At 37.3% G+C, this 18542-nt stretch overlaps 3 protein-coding genes across 3 annotated transcripts; 2 read left to right on the forward strand and 1 right to left on the reverse strand.

The window, feature by feature from the left end:
- Nucleotides 1-1987: 1987 nt before the first annotated feature.
- LOC100368349 (cytochrome P450 1B1-like) lies at nt 1988-3406 on the forward strand. Its single transcript, XM_002739961.2, has one exon. The coding sequence runs from the start codon at nt 1988-1990 to the stop codon at nt 3404-3406; it is 1419 nt and encodes a 472-aa protein (XP_002740007.2).
- An 8449-nt stretch (nt 3407-11855) lies between these two features.
- On the forward strand, nt 11856-15040 carry LOC146733663 (uncharacterized). Its single transcript, XM_085491488.1, has 3 exons — nt 11856-12473; nt 12859-13132; nt 13522-15040. The coding sequence occupies exons 1-3, from the start codon at nt 11929-11931 to the stop codon at nt 14335-14337; spliced, it is 1635 nt and encodes a 544-aa protein (XP_085347614.1). The 5' UTR covers nt 11856-11928; the 3' UTR covers nt 14338-15040.
- A 435-nt stretch (nt 15041-15475) lies between these two features.
- On the reverse strand, nt 15476-17708 carry LOC146733664 (uncharacterized). Its single transcript, XM_085491489.1, has 3 exons — nt 17264-17708; nt 16675-16929; nt 15476-16421 (listed from the first exon to the last, which is right to left on the reverse strand). The coding sequence occupies exons 1-3, from the start codon at nt 17706-17708 to the stop codon at nt 15478-15480; spliced, it is 1644 nt and encodes a 547-aa protein (XP_085347615.1). The 3' UTR covers nt 15476-15477.
- Nucleotides 17709-18542: the final 834 nt, after the last annotated feature.

An 18542-nucleotide genomic window follows, 5' to 3' on the forward strand; every position in this document is an offset into this window, starting at 1 on the left:
CAAAAAATCTACTACCAAAATCTATTGTACCGTGTATCACGTTTACATCACTAAAAATCAGTTTCATGGCTTTACTACTACCAAGCTTGGATTTTATTCAACTTTAAAACGAGCGTCTTCACATATATCACATGATACTGCAACTACGGTTTATAAATCGGTCAAAAATGTTCATGAATTATTTTAAACAAATCTGTGTGATTGTAAAAACTGAAGCGATAGAACTAAAATAATTGTACAAACAAACAATATGTTATCTAAAATAATTGTAATGTGTGCGTTTTTGGCGCGAGTGTCTTTTTTTCAACAATTCGGTCTATCACAGGGTGAATTTATTGCACACACGTGATTTCTACATGATATAAAAGAAAGCCAAAAAACGGCAAGAAAAAATCTCGCCCATAAGCACATGGCCAATGTTTGGTCTATAATGCAGTACACTCAATCATGATTTGATCTAAAATGCGATATACCTTTCACCTTCAAAATTTTCTATGACGAGGCAAATATTTGGGATTTAAAACAGCCCTACCACTGCAGCTAAGAAATATGTCCTACCATGTCAGTAACTCGGTTCCACAGAACATCTCCTCCAATTGAGACGAGTCGTAGCAGTGTGTGTGTGTCTACGATTATGAGTGTTTTCATGTTTTCAGTCGAATCAGATTTTTCCACATTGAAAAATTCTGGTGGTCATTGACTCGCTCCAACTATTTGTAAAACTCATAAGGCCACATCGACTTAATTTCATGGATGACATCCACGCGCGCATTAGTTTTCGCCTGTTCTCAAAAAAAAAAAAAAAAATCTCCGACGACGAGTCTTCACATATCGGTTTTCTGTCCGGAACTTGCTGACTCATATTGTCGCAAAGCGCCGACTTGTCGTAAAACTCGTTTTGGACTGGACTACCTCCAAACGTGCCACATGCGTATTGCGTTGCCGGGAATTCCAACATGGCGACTACGCCACCAAAATACATGAGCATAGAAGTTCAGAGAAAAAACAGAAAGATTGTTGTTGAATGGTACGCAATTGACGTCGGCCAGGGAGAGTCCTGTGGATTTAGCAGGATTTTTTTTGCCAAGATTTTTTTTTCGCTCTCTCGTATTAGTTTTGGGGTCTCCAGCGGATGTCATCCATAAAATTAAATCAGTGTAGCCTAACCAATGAAGACAGAATTCAGTTACATGACACAATATTTACTAATAAACACTATTTGAAATCAAAAATATTTCTTTACGAACTATAATAATTTGTAAGACTTACAAATGGACAAAAACTGATCATGTACTTTGGATATTAAAAACTATGACAATCTCGATTGCCAAACCGGATTGCCAAGCCAACTGATTTTTTTTCTCAAATAGCGGAGCAATGTTCAAGTAATTAACTGACCGATTTTCATGTAGCCGACCGATTTTCATGTAGCGGAGCAATTTTCAAGTATCGGACCGATTTTCAAATAGCCGACCGATTTTAAAGAAGCCGATCGCGCCCTACTTTTTTCAGCGATTTTTTCAAGGATGTAGCGGACCAATTGTATATATGGTCCCACCGTAACACGCCTACTATTCTAACCAATCAGTATCAAGACAATGCCCTTGATGGATGCTGACGTACAGACCTGTTCCAACCCAGAAAATGGTTAAAATTTGCGTCACTTGATTGTGGTTGTGGTTTAAATGTGTCGACAATATACTGTATTCAATTTGTGTGAGTTTTGTTAAGTTAAAATGTGTATCACAGCTTAAAATGTAGATAGTCTTTAGGTTTGACGTCATTGGGGCTGAGGAGTGTCCACCCGTCAAGCACTTTGTTATCGCACTAGAAAATTTGCCATCAGCCGATAAGCCCCTGTGGTTGAGACGACGTTATCGCCATGTGCCAGTCTATATTCACCGACAGAACTTCTGCATTGGTTTTACTCATCACCATTATTTTAATTACGCTCCTAGTATGGTGGAAAAGCAACAGGTTGCCGGAAATGCCGGGGCCTAGAGGATGGCCGATTATCGGATCATTACTGTCCCTCGGCGAATCGCCTCACATCGCACTGATGCAAATAGCCTCAGATTATGGAAACGTTTTCCAAATACGTCTTGGTGTCCAAAATATCGTCGTGCTTAATGGGGTAAGGGCTTTAAGAGACGCTCTCTTTAAACAACCAATTGCATTCAGCGGAAGACCTCGGTTCCCTTCGTTTATGAAATCAAGCCAGGGCGGTAAGGGGCTTGCATTCAGTAGTTACAGCGAACAATGGCGCAAACTGCGCAAGGTGGTTGATGCGTCCTTGAGGGACTTTGTAACTGACCGACTGTTCTCTACTGAACAGAAGATTACAACAGAAGCGAGTGAACTGATTCGAATCCTGACTAACAATATGAAAGGGCACGTCATGGACGCCCATGATGACATTCATGTCGCCATTGGCAACATTATCGTTTTCGCATTATTTGGTAAAAATTACAGCCACGACGACCCGGAATTCAAAGACCTCGTATGCCTTAACAAGCAGTTTGCCCAGGCTGTTACTGGAAATGGCAACATAGCAGATTTTTTCCCATGGTTACAATTTGTGCCGAGTTCCATTCAAGACCAGCTCGACACCTACTTAGAACAGGAATCGTCGTATATGAAAGATAGGCTGAGAGAGCACTATAATGTGTACAAGAGCAGCGCTCCTCGTGACATTCTTGACAGAATTTTAAGCATGTACGAAGTGGATGAAGGTAGAGCCTCATTACTTAAAAATACTGATTCAGAAAAAGAAGTCATAGCCACACTGTCTAATCTATTTGGCGCCGGATACGACACGACTAGCAAAACACTGTACATATCATTGGTTTATATGATCATCTACCCCGACATTCAACGTAAAGTCCACGAAGAAATCGATAGAGTCGTTGGCAGAGATCGGTTACCGAAGTCATCCGATCGACCCAGTATGCCATTTACAGATGCCGTTATACAGGAAGTGCTCCGCGATTCGTCCATCGCTGCGATGGGAATTCCTCATTGTACTGTCCAGAGCACAACATTGTATAACTACCATATTCCAAAGTATACCCCCATCTTTGTCAATTTATGGTCTGCCAATCACGACCCTGAATCATGGGACGAACCTGAATTGTTCCGGCCTGAACGATTCCTCTCCATGGATTGCCGATCATTGAACAAGTCGGCTACAAGGAAACTGATGGCGTTCGGTGTGGGTAAGCGACGCTGTCCCGGGGAACAACTGGCACAGTTGGAACTATTCCTTTTATTTTCCGCTCTAATGCACCAGTGTAGTTTTGAGCCATGTCAGGGCGAGATTCCTGAACTGAAGTATACTGTCGGGTTATCTCTAACTTTGCAGCCATATAAAGTGTACACCACCATACGTAAATCGGTAGGACAATAAATGACTTTTCATGGATGTTTTTGTTTCCAAACTTTGTTTGGAATACTTATATACAATTATATTTTACTTCCACGTTCGTTACATTGAATCACCGAAAACTAGGCAATTCCACACATAAATAGATTACGGTAAAACCTAAAACAAAACCTTATCAACAAATTATGATACTTGCTAGTATTTGTATGTCCTGCTTTTATGGACTCGTCTGCCTGTCATAAGGCATGGCCGCTTCTTTCTAATAACAGCAAATTGAACGCATTCAAGCTGTCATTAAGTTCCTAATTAAAACAATGTTCTTTTGGCTTTCTTTTGTGATTACTCCCGACATACGTAATAGTAAACAAGTACTACGACACAGAAACATTTGATCTAAAACGAGATCAAATGAAAGTATCAGGAAAATAAACAAATATTATAAATATCTATAATTTAATAATGCTATAATTCGCACTTACCGTTCAAACATATTAACTCTACAATAACTGTATTTGTGAATTGCTTCGTTTTTGTTATTTCCCAGTATATATTGACATTAGGTGTCGGTTTTTGTTTTTAAACAGTGTACTCCATACTCATTTTTAAGGAAACTGGGGCGCTTTCATTTAGTCGAGAGTTTAACATAATTTGATTTACTGAGACAATTGAAAAAAAATAATTTGATACTTGTCTCTTATGTTGTAATTATATTACTCTATTAAATGATGAGGATTTTCTCATCTGAGATAATTTGTTGTTATTCGTTATTTCAATTCGGCGAACGAAATTGTGCGTGTGGATGTTGTTACACTTGCGGCAGTGCCGTAAATTGAATGTAAATATATAACATTTGCTTCTACATGATATAATTGAAGTCCCGGAACCACCGTAAGTGGCGCAGCACACAACTAAGGCTTTCACGGAACACTATCAATATCTTTCGTAGTAAAATATCAGGTAATGACCTAAAATGACCCACATATGTATGTTGTAGCCAACATTTTCACATTGTATCGGATGGGACGCCTGAGAATGGTTTCAAGGGGGTTGGAAACGATGGAAAACATACGAAACAGTATATATCTGAGCCAGAAAATAAATTTTACGATTACATTTAATAGACCTTTGACGTCACAAAAAACGTCATCTTCGGCAGGTCTTACGAAGTAACGTGCTCGGAAGCATTCGCTTATGATTTCACTGATGTCACCAAAAACGTCATCTTCGGCAGGTTTTCGAAAGCAACGTCCTCGGAATCATTCGGGTGCTCTGAAATATTATCCAAACAAAGTTTGAAGATGATGGATAGGTAAGTGATAATGTGATACTTCAAATTCATCTGCAGTAGCCTAACTGTTTACATTTTACAATCGAATCATTATTCGCTACGAACAAATATAAAATTTGGAAAAATCGTTGACTTGACCATGCGAAAGATTCATCTACTGAAAAGGAATGTGTTTTGAAACTCGTGTCGTGACATTGTCAATGTTGCTATAGGCGTACATCTCGAGTCGTGTCGTGACATTGTCAATGTTGCTATATAGGCGTACATCTCGAGTCGTGTCGTGACATTGTCAATGTTCCTATAGGTGTACATCTCGTGACAATTTCAGCAGTGCATACTCAAATATCTGGAAATTGCGGGTTATTAGTTTACACCTATACTTTCCATCGTAACAGCGTCCCCCCCCCCACTAAAAATGGAAACGACGAAACCATACAACGTTGTAGCGCGTGAAAGTCCAACAATGTGCGCAGACGATAACAAAGTCTTGAAACTGAACTGCCGTATAATTTAAGCTAGAAGCCTAGTCATAATTTTGGAAAAAATTGGTCATCAATCGCATGACAATGATCATTAGTTTATTATGCACAATCATGAAGCTAATGTCTCATGGTTCAATAAAATAACATTGTTTATTTGAGAAACGTGTCCTAATATTGTTTTAAAATTGGTATTTTTAGAACAATTCCATAGAACACAATGTTAAAGACAAATTACATTTTTTTACACTTTTTAACACCCTCATTTTTTAAATAATTCAGAACAACCAAAAGTACTCCATCATTAACAATATATGATTTTTTCAACCTATGTAACCAGGTTAGATTTTCAGATATTGCATAATATCTCTGCCATAGGAACCTGTGGTTAAAGTGTTATAATAGTGTCAAAATGGTGACTTTCCACTAAAAAATAACCATCAATTTCCCGAAAAAAAGGCTGATGACCTCCAACTTTTTTTAGGTCAATACTCCTTGCCTTAGAGTACAATTTATTGCAAAATAAATAAATTCTGGGTATTTTAATTTAGGAGTAGGCTTCTACCTTAAGTTTATTATTTATGTAAATACCGATAATACACAAAACATATTTGATGTATAAACGTGGCGCTAAACAAACATTACAGTCAGAACAGTTAGAAATACTATTTTCTTGCCATTGCCGTTTTGGTTTGTCTGACTAAAACGATCTCATGAATAAGTATTCACGTTACTTAATATATCAATGCACAGTTTATGGGGTCAATCTGACATGATTCAGACACTTAAGCAATTTCAGATTATTTGTTTCTCTCCTCTATTTTCACTTCACAATGAACAATAAAGTGGAGTAATTATATCTAAGTTGATTTTTTATGAAAATTTGTTGTCCTTGAAATGAAATTGACTAGAAAATAACCTTTATTTTTGCCATGATTCCGACACCATGTCCATGATTCGGACACATATGAAAAAATGCTTACAACATCATGCCTTGCCAAATAAAATCAATAATCATAATCATTAAGTTGCCACCGTTTATTTTCCTAAAAAATCTCATTTGACTGCGCAAAACTCAAAACAAGAAAATTGGTGCATGGACAAATCCAAGATTAGTTTCTCGATTTTATTTGTAATGTCAACTACTGTTAGAACCCTGCTACTGGTGGATCGCCACTCATTCTTATTGGGTGCGAGCACAAAGCAACTCGGGCTACGTCATTTGATCACTCTAAAAATAGATCCCTGCAATTTTAGATTATTGGAGTTCCTTAATGTTTGTTTCTCTCAACTATTTTAAATTAACAATGAACAACAAAGTAGAGTCATTATATCCAAGTTGATATTTTATGAAAATTTGTTGTGCCCTTCAAGCGACAAAAGGCTTAATTAAAATCTTGTGCCTTGCAAGCTAAAATTATACCTCATGAATTCAGTTATCAAAATCATTAAGTTGCCATCGTTTATTGGCCAACAAAGTGTCATTGGACTGTGCACAACTACCAATAAGGAAATTGCTGCAGGGACACACAGAAGATTATATTTTCATAGTTTTTTAAGGCAAAGTGCTGCTAAAAACGAGTAATTTCTCAAATTTATTTGGAACGTCAACGTTCACCGCTGGTTGGTTAATGGGTCAATATTTACTAATATTTCCCCAAAGCTTCCTAATTCCCTGACCATTTTGCATGCAACCAAAATCAAAAATTGGTAATACTCTTAGCAACATTTAATTTGGGATCAATTGACAGTTCAAATGATGAGAACAACCTAATTTTACTAAACAAATTAAAATGTGAAAGGAAGATATTTTAGTTGCAGTGAGGTGCGGAACGTCAGCCCATTGACACACTGTATCTTAATCCAGAATGTGAAAAGACGTGCTTTTACGTCTTCAACAAAATTGAAAGTTAGGAACATCACACGACTTTCTCATTCCACGCTTACAATAAAAAAATATGTACAATGAACATATCCAAAGGAAAACTAGCCGTGTTACATTTTAATGCGCAATTTTAAAACATATTTTTAAGCGGTTACACCCACCAGTTTGTGTGTGGATATTTTGATGAAGAGAAATCATACTATAAATGCAAAAGCATTGGGTGCCCCGCGATGGGACCCAAACGCATACAAACAACTTATCATCTCCTACAATCATCGCATTACCTGGGATCGTCGCATCAACAAACAACAATTTCAATTCAACTTTAGCCTGTAACCACACTCACAAATGTCACAATAGTTTTGTCAATGAAAAACAGTGAATAACATTGCATGACATCCATGGCAGCATTCGTACAGAGAATACTGTATTATCATCAACGGAAACACATTAAGCATCACACAAAAATGGATTCTTGATGATCAAGCATGTTAATTGTCACTATGTGATGATGTTCACTGCGGGCCTTGTATTTTGAGATGTGCGAGTGCACACCTAAAATGGTTTTGAGGAGTGCAATTTTTCAGTACACTTGAGCCTGGTAAAATTACACACAATTAGCTACAAAACGCACACCTACAACACACCTGAATTAATTTAAAAGTGCTTTTTGTACCACACCATGTATTTCCAAAATTCAAGGCCTCGGTCAGTCGCATTATGCTCACGACTAGGGTAAATGACCCATGGTTCGGACAGCGCCATGAATCGGACACCTGGGGATTTGAAATTGTTTTGCGTCATTAAAAGTATTGATAAAGCTTAGGCCTCAGACAGATAGATGCACTATTAGATGTGACATATGTGATCCAATTCCTATCATAAAATGTCATTTTTTAAGATAGAAAATCGGGATGCAGCCTCAAGTTTCAAAATAGAGTGATCCTTAAGAGCCCTGTTAAAAATAAGGATGTCAGAAAATGCAAAAAAAAAGAGGAATTAAATTTAGCCTGATATTTGGGATATAAAACTGGTATATTCTGTTCATCAACTTCAAATTATCTACAGCTGTATTGCCAATTCTCGCGTTTCACAATAAAGTGTGCCCTCGGCGGATAACCTGGAAAGACGCATTTCTCACTTCCGGTGTCGACATCGCAATAATGGCGCCACCAGCGGAGAACGTTGGCTGGTTCCCGCCTCAAGTGTCATGGTTCGCTGGTTCCCGGCGTCCTTTGCGAATGGCAGGTAGGACGCAGGTAACTAGTAATCGCCATATTGTTCCATTTGGGCCGGTTTTCAGGCCGGAAGGAACGCGACTGGGTGACGTAATTTGAAAACATTCCAAGTTCCGTTTTGCGTAAACGTGTCTGTAATGCTACAATAAAGCCATGCTCATACATACTACCTGCTTAGATTTACAGATTTGATATGTTCTGTGCAAATTTATAACAAAAGAAACAATTCTTTTTATTCGCCCAACTTTCGAAAGCAAAAGGAAACTCCTGAACGGCCACGAGCGTAAGCGCTGACGTCAGGTAACTAAGGGAAATGGAACAAGCAACGAGAAAGTGATGTACCAATCAGAATGCCAGAACCGTTACTAGTTACCGGCCTCTTGTGGCTTGGTACGCCATGACACTTGAGGCGGGAACCAGCCAAGTGTCATGGCGTACCAAGCCACAAGAGGTCGGTAACTAGTAATGAATCCAGCATTCTGATTGGTCCGTCACTTTCTCGTTGCTTGTTCTTTAAATTTGTCTTATCTTACTTGACTACTAATTGTGAGCCACATTTACTGTATTAGCTCATCAATAGACAAAACACTTATTTATTTACACGTATATATATACGTGCTTCTAATAGAGCAAATATGGTATTGGATTCAAAGTATCAGGAGTTTTTCATGGGGTAAAGTACCCAGGTAAAAGAGGTGTTACAAATTTAACACGGGTATGATTATATTGGAGGTGCACTTAAATTATGGCAGTTGACTTAAAGACAATTAGTGCAGCACATCCCTGGGGAGCACTGCTCTTTTGTGAATCCAAACACAGACAACATATATTGTTGTGCAATACATTATTATATTCTCTTGCATGCCAGGAACATTCTCAGCAATATTTTGTAGCTGTAGTAACTGTGGTAACTGGTCCAGCTGTCAGTCAGAGTGCCACTCAATGCCATGAAAAGAGCCATAATAAAAAAGAGTTGTGTGTTCAGCTCTTTGTAGGTTTTACAAAATGTTTTTACTCTGCGAAAAAAAAAAAATGAACATGTTTAGTCAAAATACAATATATGAAAAATGGTACTTGTAACAGAAATACTTGAAAATGAAATTCAACAACAACCAGAAACTGTGAAAGTTATTTTGCCCACTAAAATTAGAATGACATACACTAGCAGCTATAGTTCGCATTGTGACTGAATCTATTTCAACAATAGCAGAAGCCTAGATAAAAATAAATCTAAATTAGTATTTTATTATAATTTTAATCCTTATAATATTTACATGATCAATGTAAAATTTATATTGTCAAGCAGCACACTTGGACATGCTGCATTGAGAGTGGGTATATTTTGTATAGGACAAATAAAATAGTGTTGTTTATGGAAACACTGAAATTAATGTAGGTAGGTATCTATCTTTTTTTCTCTTATTTTTGTTTTAAATAACACATTTCCTGTGTCATTAGTGTCAATTTGTAGCGACCATCGCCAAAATGTGGACTTTGAAAGCATAGCATATACACTATGTATATCAATGTAGTATATTATTAAAATAAATTGTAAAAAAAAATGAGATCTAATTGTTTATATTAGCTTATTTAATTTTATTATATAAGGGGGCATTTCATAACCACAGAACAGTGAGCAGCAACACAACGGTGACGATTAATATTTTACTATAGAAGAACAACCTAGCAACTAGCTGTGGAATCATAGCCCCTGAGGGCCGTTTTTGGTCGTCGGTATCTGGCTGGCCCATATTCGACTTACAATACAAAATTTGAAAAGAAGACGTCCAAGTAATAAAGAAAAAGGTAAAACAGTTGTCAGTCGCAAGATAGAGCTACGGATCCTCAGCTACCTAGCAACCGATGATAAACCCCAGACAACAAATAAATTTATTAGTTGTCTAAGGATAAACACACACAATTTACGGCTTGTCCCCTGAATAGTCTCTGTGGTGAATAAACAATGGTAAAGTTCTCCAAATTAACACTTACCTACATGTTGGGGTTCAAGGCATCATTGCATGATTTCACAATCACATCGGAGGCTATCATTTTAAAATCTCCCGGGAAACTATTTACGCCTTGTAATCAATCCACAAAAATGTAGTTCTTTATCAAAATAGCCATTTACGTCCACAAAGCACGATAAAACATAATACTTTTACTATATTTATTTAAACCAACTACTTTATGAAGTATTTGAATCATTTTGATACATTTTCTAGTTCAATTAATGCAAGAACGTATTGTGACGTTAAATGCGGGGGGGGGGGCCTTTATGGGGCTACACCGTATTCAGGATCGGGGAGTTTGTCTTTAATACCGGTCTAATAGTCTTTGTCTTTGGTAGCGTGCTTATCTAATAAGTCTCCTCCCTCTCAGCTCGTCCGCTGTCACGGGGTGGGGATCGTTTGGTGAATGTATATCACCACAACTGAGACTGTGCAGAGAAAGAAATATACCAGTAACGATTATAACAAATCAACACAACACAATATATACGGTTTCCTGTACTTTAATAAACAAATAACAGGGATGCTGGTCACTGGAACCAGCAAGGAGGGGGATACACTGTAAAATAAAATAAATTAGAGACTTGATCGATGCTGCAGGGAACACTCCACTCTCCATTGGACAGCAATGTGCAATGTTGCGTTCCTTCGTATCTGGCACACTGGCGAAGCAGCTGCACTACAATTTAAACTCGTGCTCTGTGTCCAGGGAGTATCGGCAACTGCACTGCTATCTGCTGCTACTGGTAGCACTGGTACAACGGGAGTAGTTCAGGCAGTGAGCTTCGGTGGTTCCTGTTGATCAGCAGGGATCACTGCACAGCACGTCTGCATATGTACCCCTGTATAGGGTACAGCTCACTGGAGTCAGGAATCAGCATCACAAGATGTTACAGGATCAAGTCAGGTCACCTTCCTGACTAAAGATTTTCCCTTATGTCTCAACTTAAATACCCTACCTAATTTATGGCCATGCAAATAATAAAATGTATATAACGAAATGATTGGTTATCTCGAAATAGTCGACAAATCAGTGTACAGAGGATGCCAATTTTGGTAGTGGAATAAACCACTCTTAATCCAAGCTCTACCAATTTAAAGTAGGAGACTCGGGTCAATGATGTCATATCTATTTTCATTGCCAACAACACTGGGCTCAGCACATTCCAAGGTATTTCACAATCACCTTGTCACTGTCTGAGACATACCATTATGCCACAGGGAGAGACAGGATGTATGTATCTCAAATTCTGCTGACAACACAATCCAGTGACTGTATCAGCAGTCTTAAAAATAAGCATGTGCAATGGGTTGTTGCAAAGTATCCAAACATGTGCGCTTTTATTTCACACAGCCAGGGCTCTGTACTTTTCACTTACAATTTATGTCACAGTATTTATTTATCACGATTCTTGATAAAATCACCGCTTGTGGTGGCAAGGGTTACCGTTCGCTGGTTCCCGGCGTCCTTTGCGAATGGCAGGTACGCCATGACACTTGAGGCGGGAACCAGCCAAGGGTTACCGGAGGATGGCGCATGACCCTTGTGTCACGCAGGATGGTTACCTGCGTCCTACCTACCATTCGCAAAGGACGCCGGGAACCAGCGAACGGAGAACGTTGAACGTTGGGAGGCTTATTTGCATGGTGGTCTTCTGTGACTTTAGTCGTCTGCGAGTCCCCGATTTAAAAAAATATTTAACTGATCGTCGTATACCATGTGCTGGGAAGAAGAAAAATGAGTTGGTTGAATTGGCACAAAAAGCAAGCGGTATATACGATGTTATTGAAGACTGTGATCATGATGAATCAGAGAGGAAACGCCGGCGGGTGTTAAATGCTGACGGGACTGTTGCTGTTGACCTGAATGGTAAACAAGTGGTGTGGACACGAACACTTCATTGTCTCCCGAAAGTTGCGCTTGGTGACGTGTTTGCGTATTTAATAAGAAACTGCGAGTGGACACCGGAACGACTGACAAAATATAAACACGACGATGGGTATCTTATGTTTAAGGATAACCATGTAGAGGACGTTCTTTCAGGAAAGGTGTCTGGGCACATAGATCACGTCTATGTCAAAGCTGAGGTGAAACCGGAACAACGCCAAACTGCTCAACGGTACGCAACATGGCTACTTCTTTCATCAGATGCTGAAGTTATGTCCGCCGGTTGTGGCTGTGTTGCAGCGTAAGTGTTACCAAACCAGTAATTGTTATAATTATCTTACATGTACTATGTAGTTCAAACATTCATATCTTTAAGAAGCTACATGTAGTGTTTTGTTGATATTAATGTACTGAGGCAGACATAATTAATTTGAAAAGATCTACATTGTTTACAAAAATTAGCATGTAAATATAAAGTTGTAAATAACAGTATATTTTAAAATTAAAGAATGCTTTAAAGTTTTAATCACTCCTTCCCACATCTTAGAACAAGTATAGTGCATGCCATCCATTTTCTCTAGTCCCCAGTTTTTAACTATACAAACTAAAATAAATTATGGTTATATGGTAAAATATTTGTTTATTGGTTCCTCCATTAAAATATTTTATATTTATTTTTCTATTAGTGATGATGGTTCTTGCAAGCACACAGCTGCTCTACTATTTGCAGTAGCTGAATACGTAGACAGGCAGACTGACAGGGGAACTGCAGTAAGTACCGATGAGACTTGTGTGTGGACTAAGCCCTGCAAAACATCCATACCAGTTAAGGTGGAAGACCTAGATTATCGCAGAGATAAAACAACACCAAGGAAACCTGGTCCCCAACCTAAGAACTACAGACCACTGAGAACAGTGAACAATACAGACATTCTCAGGATTCAAGAGCATTTAAAAAGGGTGAGGTGCTGATTTTCTTAAGGGGTAACCATTTTAAAAATGGGGAGGGGCACTTGAGGAAATTGGATGTACATACTGTATTGTAAATTTTACTTTCTTCCCAACATGGTCTCAACATATTTCATAAACTAACAGCCTGTCGGCTGATATAGCTCCGCTGTATACTCTGAAAACAGATTGCCAAAAATATATATTTACCAGTGCCCCATCATAACATAAGAAACTTTGTTTGTATATAGATAAGTACAATTTCCTTTTCTGTCATATTGTTAGACAACTCTTTACCCACCACTTTATTTTAGGCAATAAAACAAAAGGGAAAAGAAAACAAGTCCCCTCCCCCTTATTCACTCAAATATGGATAGTAAATATGACAACATTTTTTCCAGGTATGTGAAGAATCTCATCCCGGTGCATTATTTCTGAAGTTAGTGAAAGATCCACAACTATTGCCTGTGACTAATGTGCCGACGATGCAAGAGATTTATACAACTTACAGATCTTCAGGAAGTAACATGATGTTTTTAGATTACTTAACCCAAAATACAACAGAGCAGCATGTAGAAATTCTAAAAAACCTTCTTCAATGTGATCCTGCATGGTATGAAGCCAGAAAGGGACGTATAACAGCAAGCATTGCTGACTTGGTGAGATCAGTGAGAGATGTTCACAAGTGTGAAACATTAGTCAGTAAGATTTTGGGAACTGCAAAACCTATTGAAAACAGTGCTGTAACTTTTGGTAAAGAAAATGAGCCGGTTGCAAGGCAATTATACTCAATTAGTGAGGTTAAGAAACACAAAAAATTTGAAGTTAATGAGTGTGGACTAATAGTAATGAAAAATAAACCATTTATGGGAGCATCACCTGATGGCACTGTTAATTGTTCATGCCATGAACCAAAACTAATTGAAATTAAATGTTCTTTTAAGCACAAAAATATTGCTGTTGAGAAAATACCTTGCATCGATCCCAAATATCATTTAGAACTAGTTGATGAAACTTTGCATTTAAAGCAGACTTCCCCATGGTACAGCCAGATACAATTCCAGTTAGGTGTGACAGGTATAGCATCTTGTGATTTAGTTGTGTACACACGTAAAGGAATACAAAAAATACCTGTATACTTTGATGTGGACAGATGGGAACTGTTACAGAGTAAAGCAGAACTTGTTTTTAATACTGCTGTACTGCCATTGCTATGAAAACACTTTGACCGCCATATATTATTCCCGCTTAAAATTCAGTGCAGGTTTTTACACATTTTGCAAAATTTTCTGTACATTTCACCATAATTATGAATTATACAGATAGTATCAGATACTGCTTTTTGATCAAAAGGTTTGTAAATTATTATCAAGATTTCATGTGGGAGGAGCAAACAGTACAAAACTATTTTGTGTGTGGATCTACCTACCTATCCATATTGTTAGTCAAACTTTTAGTTGATACATGTTGTAAACCTACTCCAACTTGTATGATTACCTATATTTTCACACACTTACACTATACTTTGGTATGAACAATACCATACATTAAAAAACACTTAACACTCAATATTTATTGTTATGTTTTTATTCAATGCAAGTAAGATGACAGATGAATAATGTATGTTTACTGACATGAATAAATTGTTACAAAAAAATCACAATGAAAATCTGTACGTTTCTTTTAAAAAAAAATATATTTTATAGGATTTAGTATGTATCTCTTGGTGTGCTACCCATGTACCTGCTACCTTGACTGGCTGGTCACATACTCCAGAATGATACAACACGTACAGCCAATGGTATGAAATCCTACGTTGTAAGTTTGGCATTCAAATTATAAAAAAAAAAAACTTATTTCAACATTTAGCTTGCCTGCTGCTAAAATTATGTACACATTTACCAACTATAAAAACTAGTGTCGTTTACCTATTTAGTATGATAATTTATTCTAAAAATTGGCATTTAAATGTATGGTAACAGTAACAACGAATTTGTTAACGGTGCATCATCCATGGTCATTAATCATGTGAACATATTCACATCATCTGAATTACGTGATTGCTAACCAATCACAATCTAGGATCAATATGTGTGACAATACAATGACTCCCACACAGGAAAAACATGAAAAATTTTAATCAGATTGGACCATGGCAGAAAAAAAAATTGATAAATCTGAATTCAGTCAAACAATATGAAAGAACAAAAAACTAATCAGAAATCCAGATAATAATAAAAACTGGACTAGAAAATCATTACTGAAATACATATTTAGTACAAGTGAAGAAGACTTTTTTCTGTAATGGTACATTTGCATACAAACGTGTTGTAAAGATATACATTTGCATTCAAGCATCAGCAACTGTATTTACGCTTAACTGCCTTTTTGGGTACAACTTTAGACATTTTCAATGCTTGTTCGTTTTTAGAATAAAATAAGGGTCCTTTGAGATTGCAGAATGATGCAACAAGTTTAACAATCATTGATGCACAATCCTGTAAAGAAGATGGAATTTGGTGTTTCAAGATCCTCCAACATTTAACACGTTGGATTGCTCTTTCGACATGAATCCTTAGGTGTGCTATTTTTCTTGTTCGTCTAATTTCATTAACATTAAGTCTTTTACCCTTCCCATTAAGCCATTTTCTGGTGAATGGAGGAGCAATGAGAGCAGCATTTTTTTTTAAAAGTAAATCTTCTATATGGAAGCCTCTATCAGCCATCACAGCATCTCCATCATCCAGCTTTTCTATCAGTCCACTTTGTTCTGTAAGATACTTGTCAGAAACATTTCCTGACCACAGGTCACTTACAAATGTGAATGCACCAAAAGGTGAAAACCCAAACAAAACTTTGTATGTATTGTGACTTTTATATTGTGAGTAAGTTTTATATTGTTCATCTTTGTTCTTTGGCCGATCAATAAAAAATTCAGAACAGTCAATTGCAACACGGGTATTGGGGAACGACTTTTTAAAGTCCAGTGGCATCCATCCTTGAATATTTGCTTGTGATGGCCAGACAAGTAATGCTGGCACTAAAGTCTGGTACATGTAGGAGATCCATGTGATTGTTATTCTTGATACAGTTGAGCAGCTTACATCGAACAAATCCGCTAGGAGGAGAAGTGGTAAATTTAGAAGTAGTCTAATTAAGCACATAAGAAATTGGTAATAATGCGGCAACTGATGTTGCCTTCCTGGTCTTTGTCGCCCACTGTTATGATGATGAGCAGTACTCTCTGCACCTCTCCAGTACTTTAGTTGATCAACACCCCCACTAATTGAGTCATAAACACCTACAACAAAAAATAAAAACAAATACAAATATAGCATATGAACAAAATAAACAATGCAGTACTGAAAACATTACCTTAAACTATGTATTGTCACCACAGAAACTATATATTAAAACTGTACAAAAATAATAAACCAGTAGTATAGCAACACAAGCAATAACACATATACAAAATTACAACAATAACAATTTTGAAAAAAAAATGTTTACAAAATGTTTTAATATGAATGAATTTGATATTGTGAATGTCTCACCCTGAAGAATAGACTTTGAGTGCAATCCTGTATAGAAATTTACTCTCTCATCAGTGTCAGTTGCACAGTTGACTACACCTTGTCCTGTTTTTTTTGAAGATGGTGGTTTAGCTGTACTTTCTAGAACATTTATGTCATCCATGGTCATTGTGGTTTGTGTACTTATGTTAACCAAAATAGGAGATGCAGTATGGAGGTAATCATGATCCAGTGGTTGTGGTGTCTCAACAAATGGACAAACATTAAGCTGCAAACCTATATAAAAATAATGAAGACAGTTTGATATTCAGTAAATTGTTCACTTCAAATGTACAGTCACAAACGTTTGGATGCACAATTATAAATACGAATACTGCCTGATCACAAGCAGCTACCATATTTCTGTGTGAAATTAGTTGATCGTAAAAAACGCAATCCTTTAGAATATAACGAAAACGCTCTGGGATTCAGTGTTTGGGGACCACGTATCATATCATATACACATACTCGACATTAGCCAAACTAACTATACATCAACTAATTTGATTTACGGGCATCGAACGACATGTACGTTTAAAGTCAACAAAAAAATACAACTTACGTCCAATACCAGGTTTCTGCTTTATTGCAACCTCCAACTCTTTGCCAACAGTCGGTACCAATTTATTTGGGACGTTCTCACACACCTGTACAATTGATGGCCTTGGTTGCCTAGCAGTTTGATGTTTATTCAACGGCCTTTGATTTACAGGTTTCCCCCAGTTGTTCCATGCAAAGTATTTGGGGTCACCGGACGCATTTCCCCACATATCGATCTCATCTTCATCAAAATGTCGGGAACAAAGTCTCGACCGTCTAGAAATATTCAGAATGTCCACTATGTTTTCATCTTTACTTTTTCCGCCACGTCTAATCAAATGTTTCCACCTTGCAATTGCGGTTTTTTCTTGCGGCCATTTTACCCACCTAATACCCTTCATCCAAGGATATTTGTCAAGGTTTCGAAGCTTCGATGTATGTGAATAGCATTCTGAGGATTCGCAAAGGAAGACCATGGCAATAAACTGAATTATTATATGAAAAACAAATTGACGAAATCAAATACGCGCGGTAAAACTTCAGAATAAAGATGTCGACAATTTCCCATGATGCTTTGCGTATCATATGCCTCTCTCTACAGCCCGGTAGGTGGCGCAGTGTATTGTGAAACGCGAGAATTTGAACTTGCATAAATTTAATGGTCCAGAATCCAAGGTATGTGCCATGGATTTAGGACAATACATTATTTATACTACCGAGTCACTCAAAGTTGATAAAAATATGCCAAAATAATTGGGTCCTTCTGTATCTTCCTGTTTAACATGTTTAACTTGCGTGCATTTCCTATGCAAGTCGACGTGATCACACTTACGATAGCAACTGTTGGTTTGCCGCCAAAAACAAGACATGCATTATTTTGCACATACACATTTCTACATAGGATATTGTGGGCATTATCCTGTTTGAGTCACTCACATATCTGCCACTTTAAATCCTTTTTGAATCAAAAACATCATCATAGTCACCTTCTACACATTGTAAGCTACATTTTGTTAGGATCATTTGAGATTTTATAGAGGAAAACCAGAATCAGGTATGCATTTTGAGAAATATCAAAAACCATAATAAGAATTTGGTAAAATAAACAAGGATTTCACTAAAATGAGATGCTGTCACAAGAGTGCGCAGCAAACTTTTTTTCTTAACCCGATTACAAATTTTGGACCATTTCATTTCGAGATAGATCCAGCACAATGCATACAAACTGTTTACAGAAAGAAATTGTGGACAAAAAAAAATTGTACTTTAATATGTATTACACACGCCTATTTATAGTCCTTGTAGATCGC

Source organism: Saccoglossus kowalevskii, chromosome 16, assembly GCF_978046115.1.
Source record: "Saccoglossus kowalevskii chromosome 16, keSacKowa6.1, whole genome shotgun sequence".
Classification (NCBI taxonomy): Eukaryota; Metazoa; Hemichordata; class Enteropneusta; family Harrimaniidae; genus Saccoglossus; species Saccoglossus kowalevskii.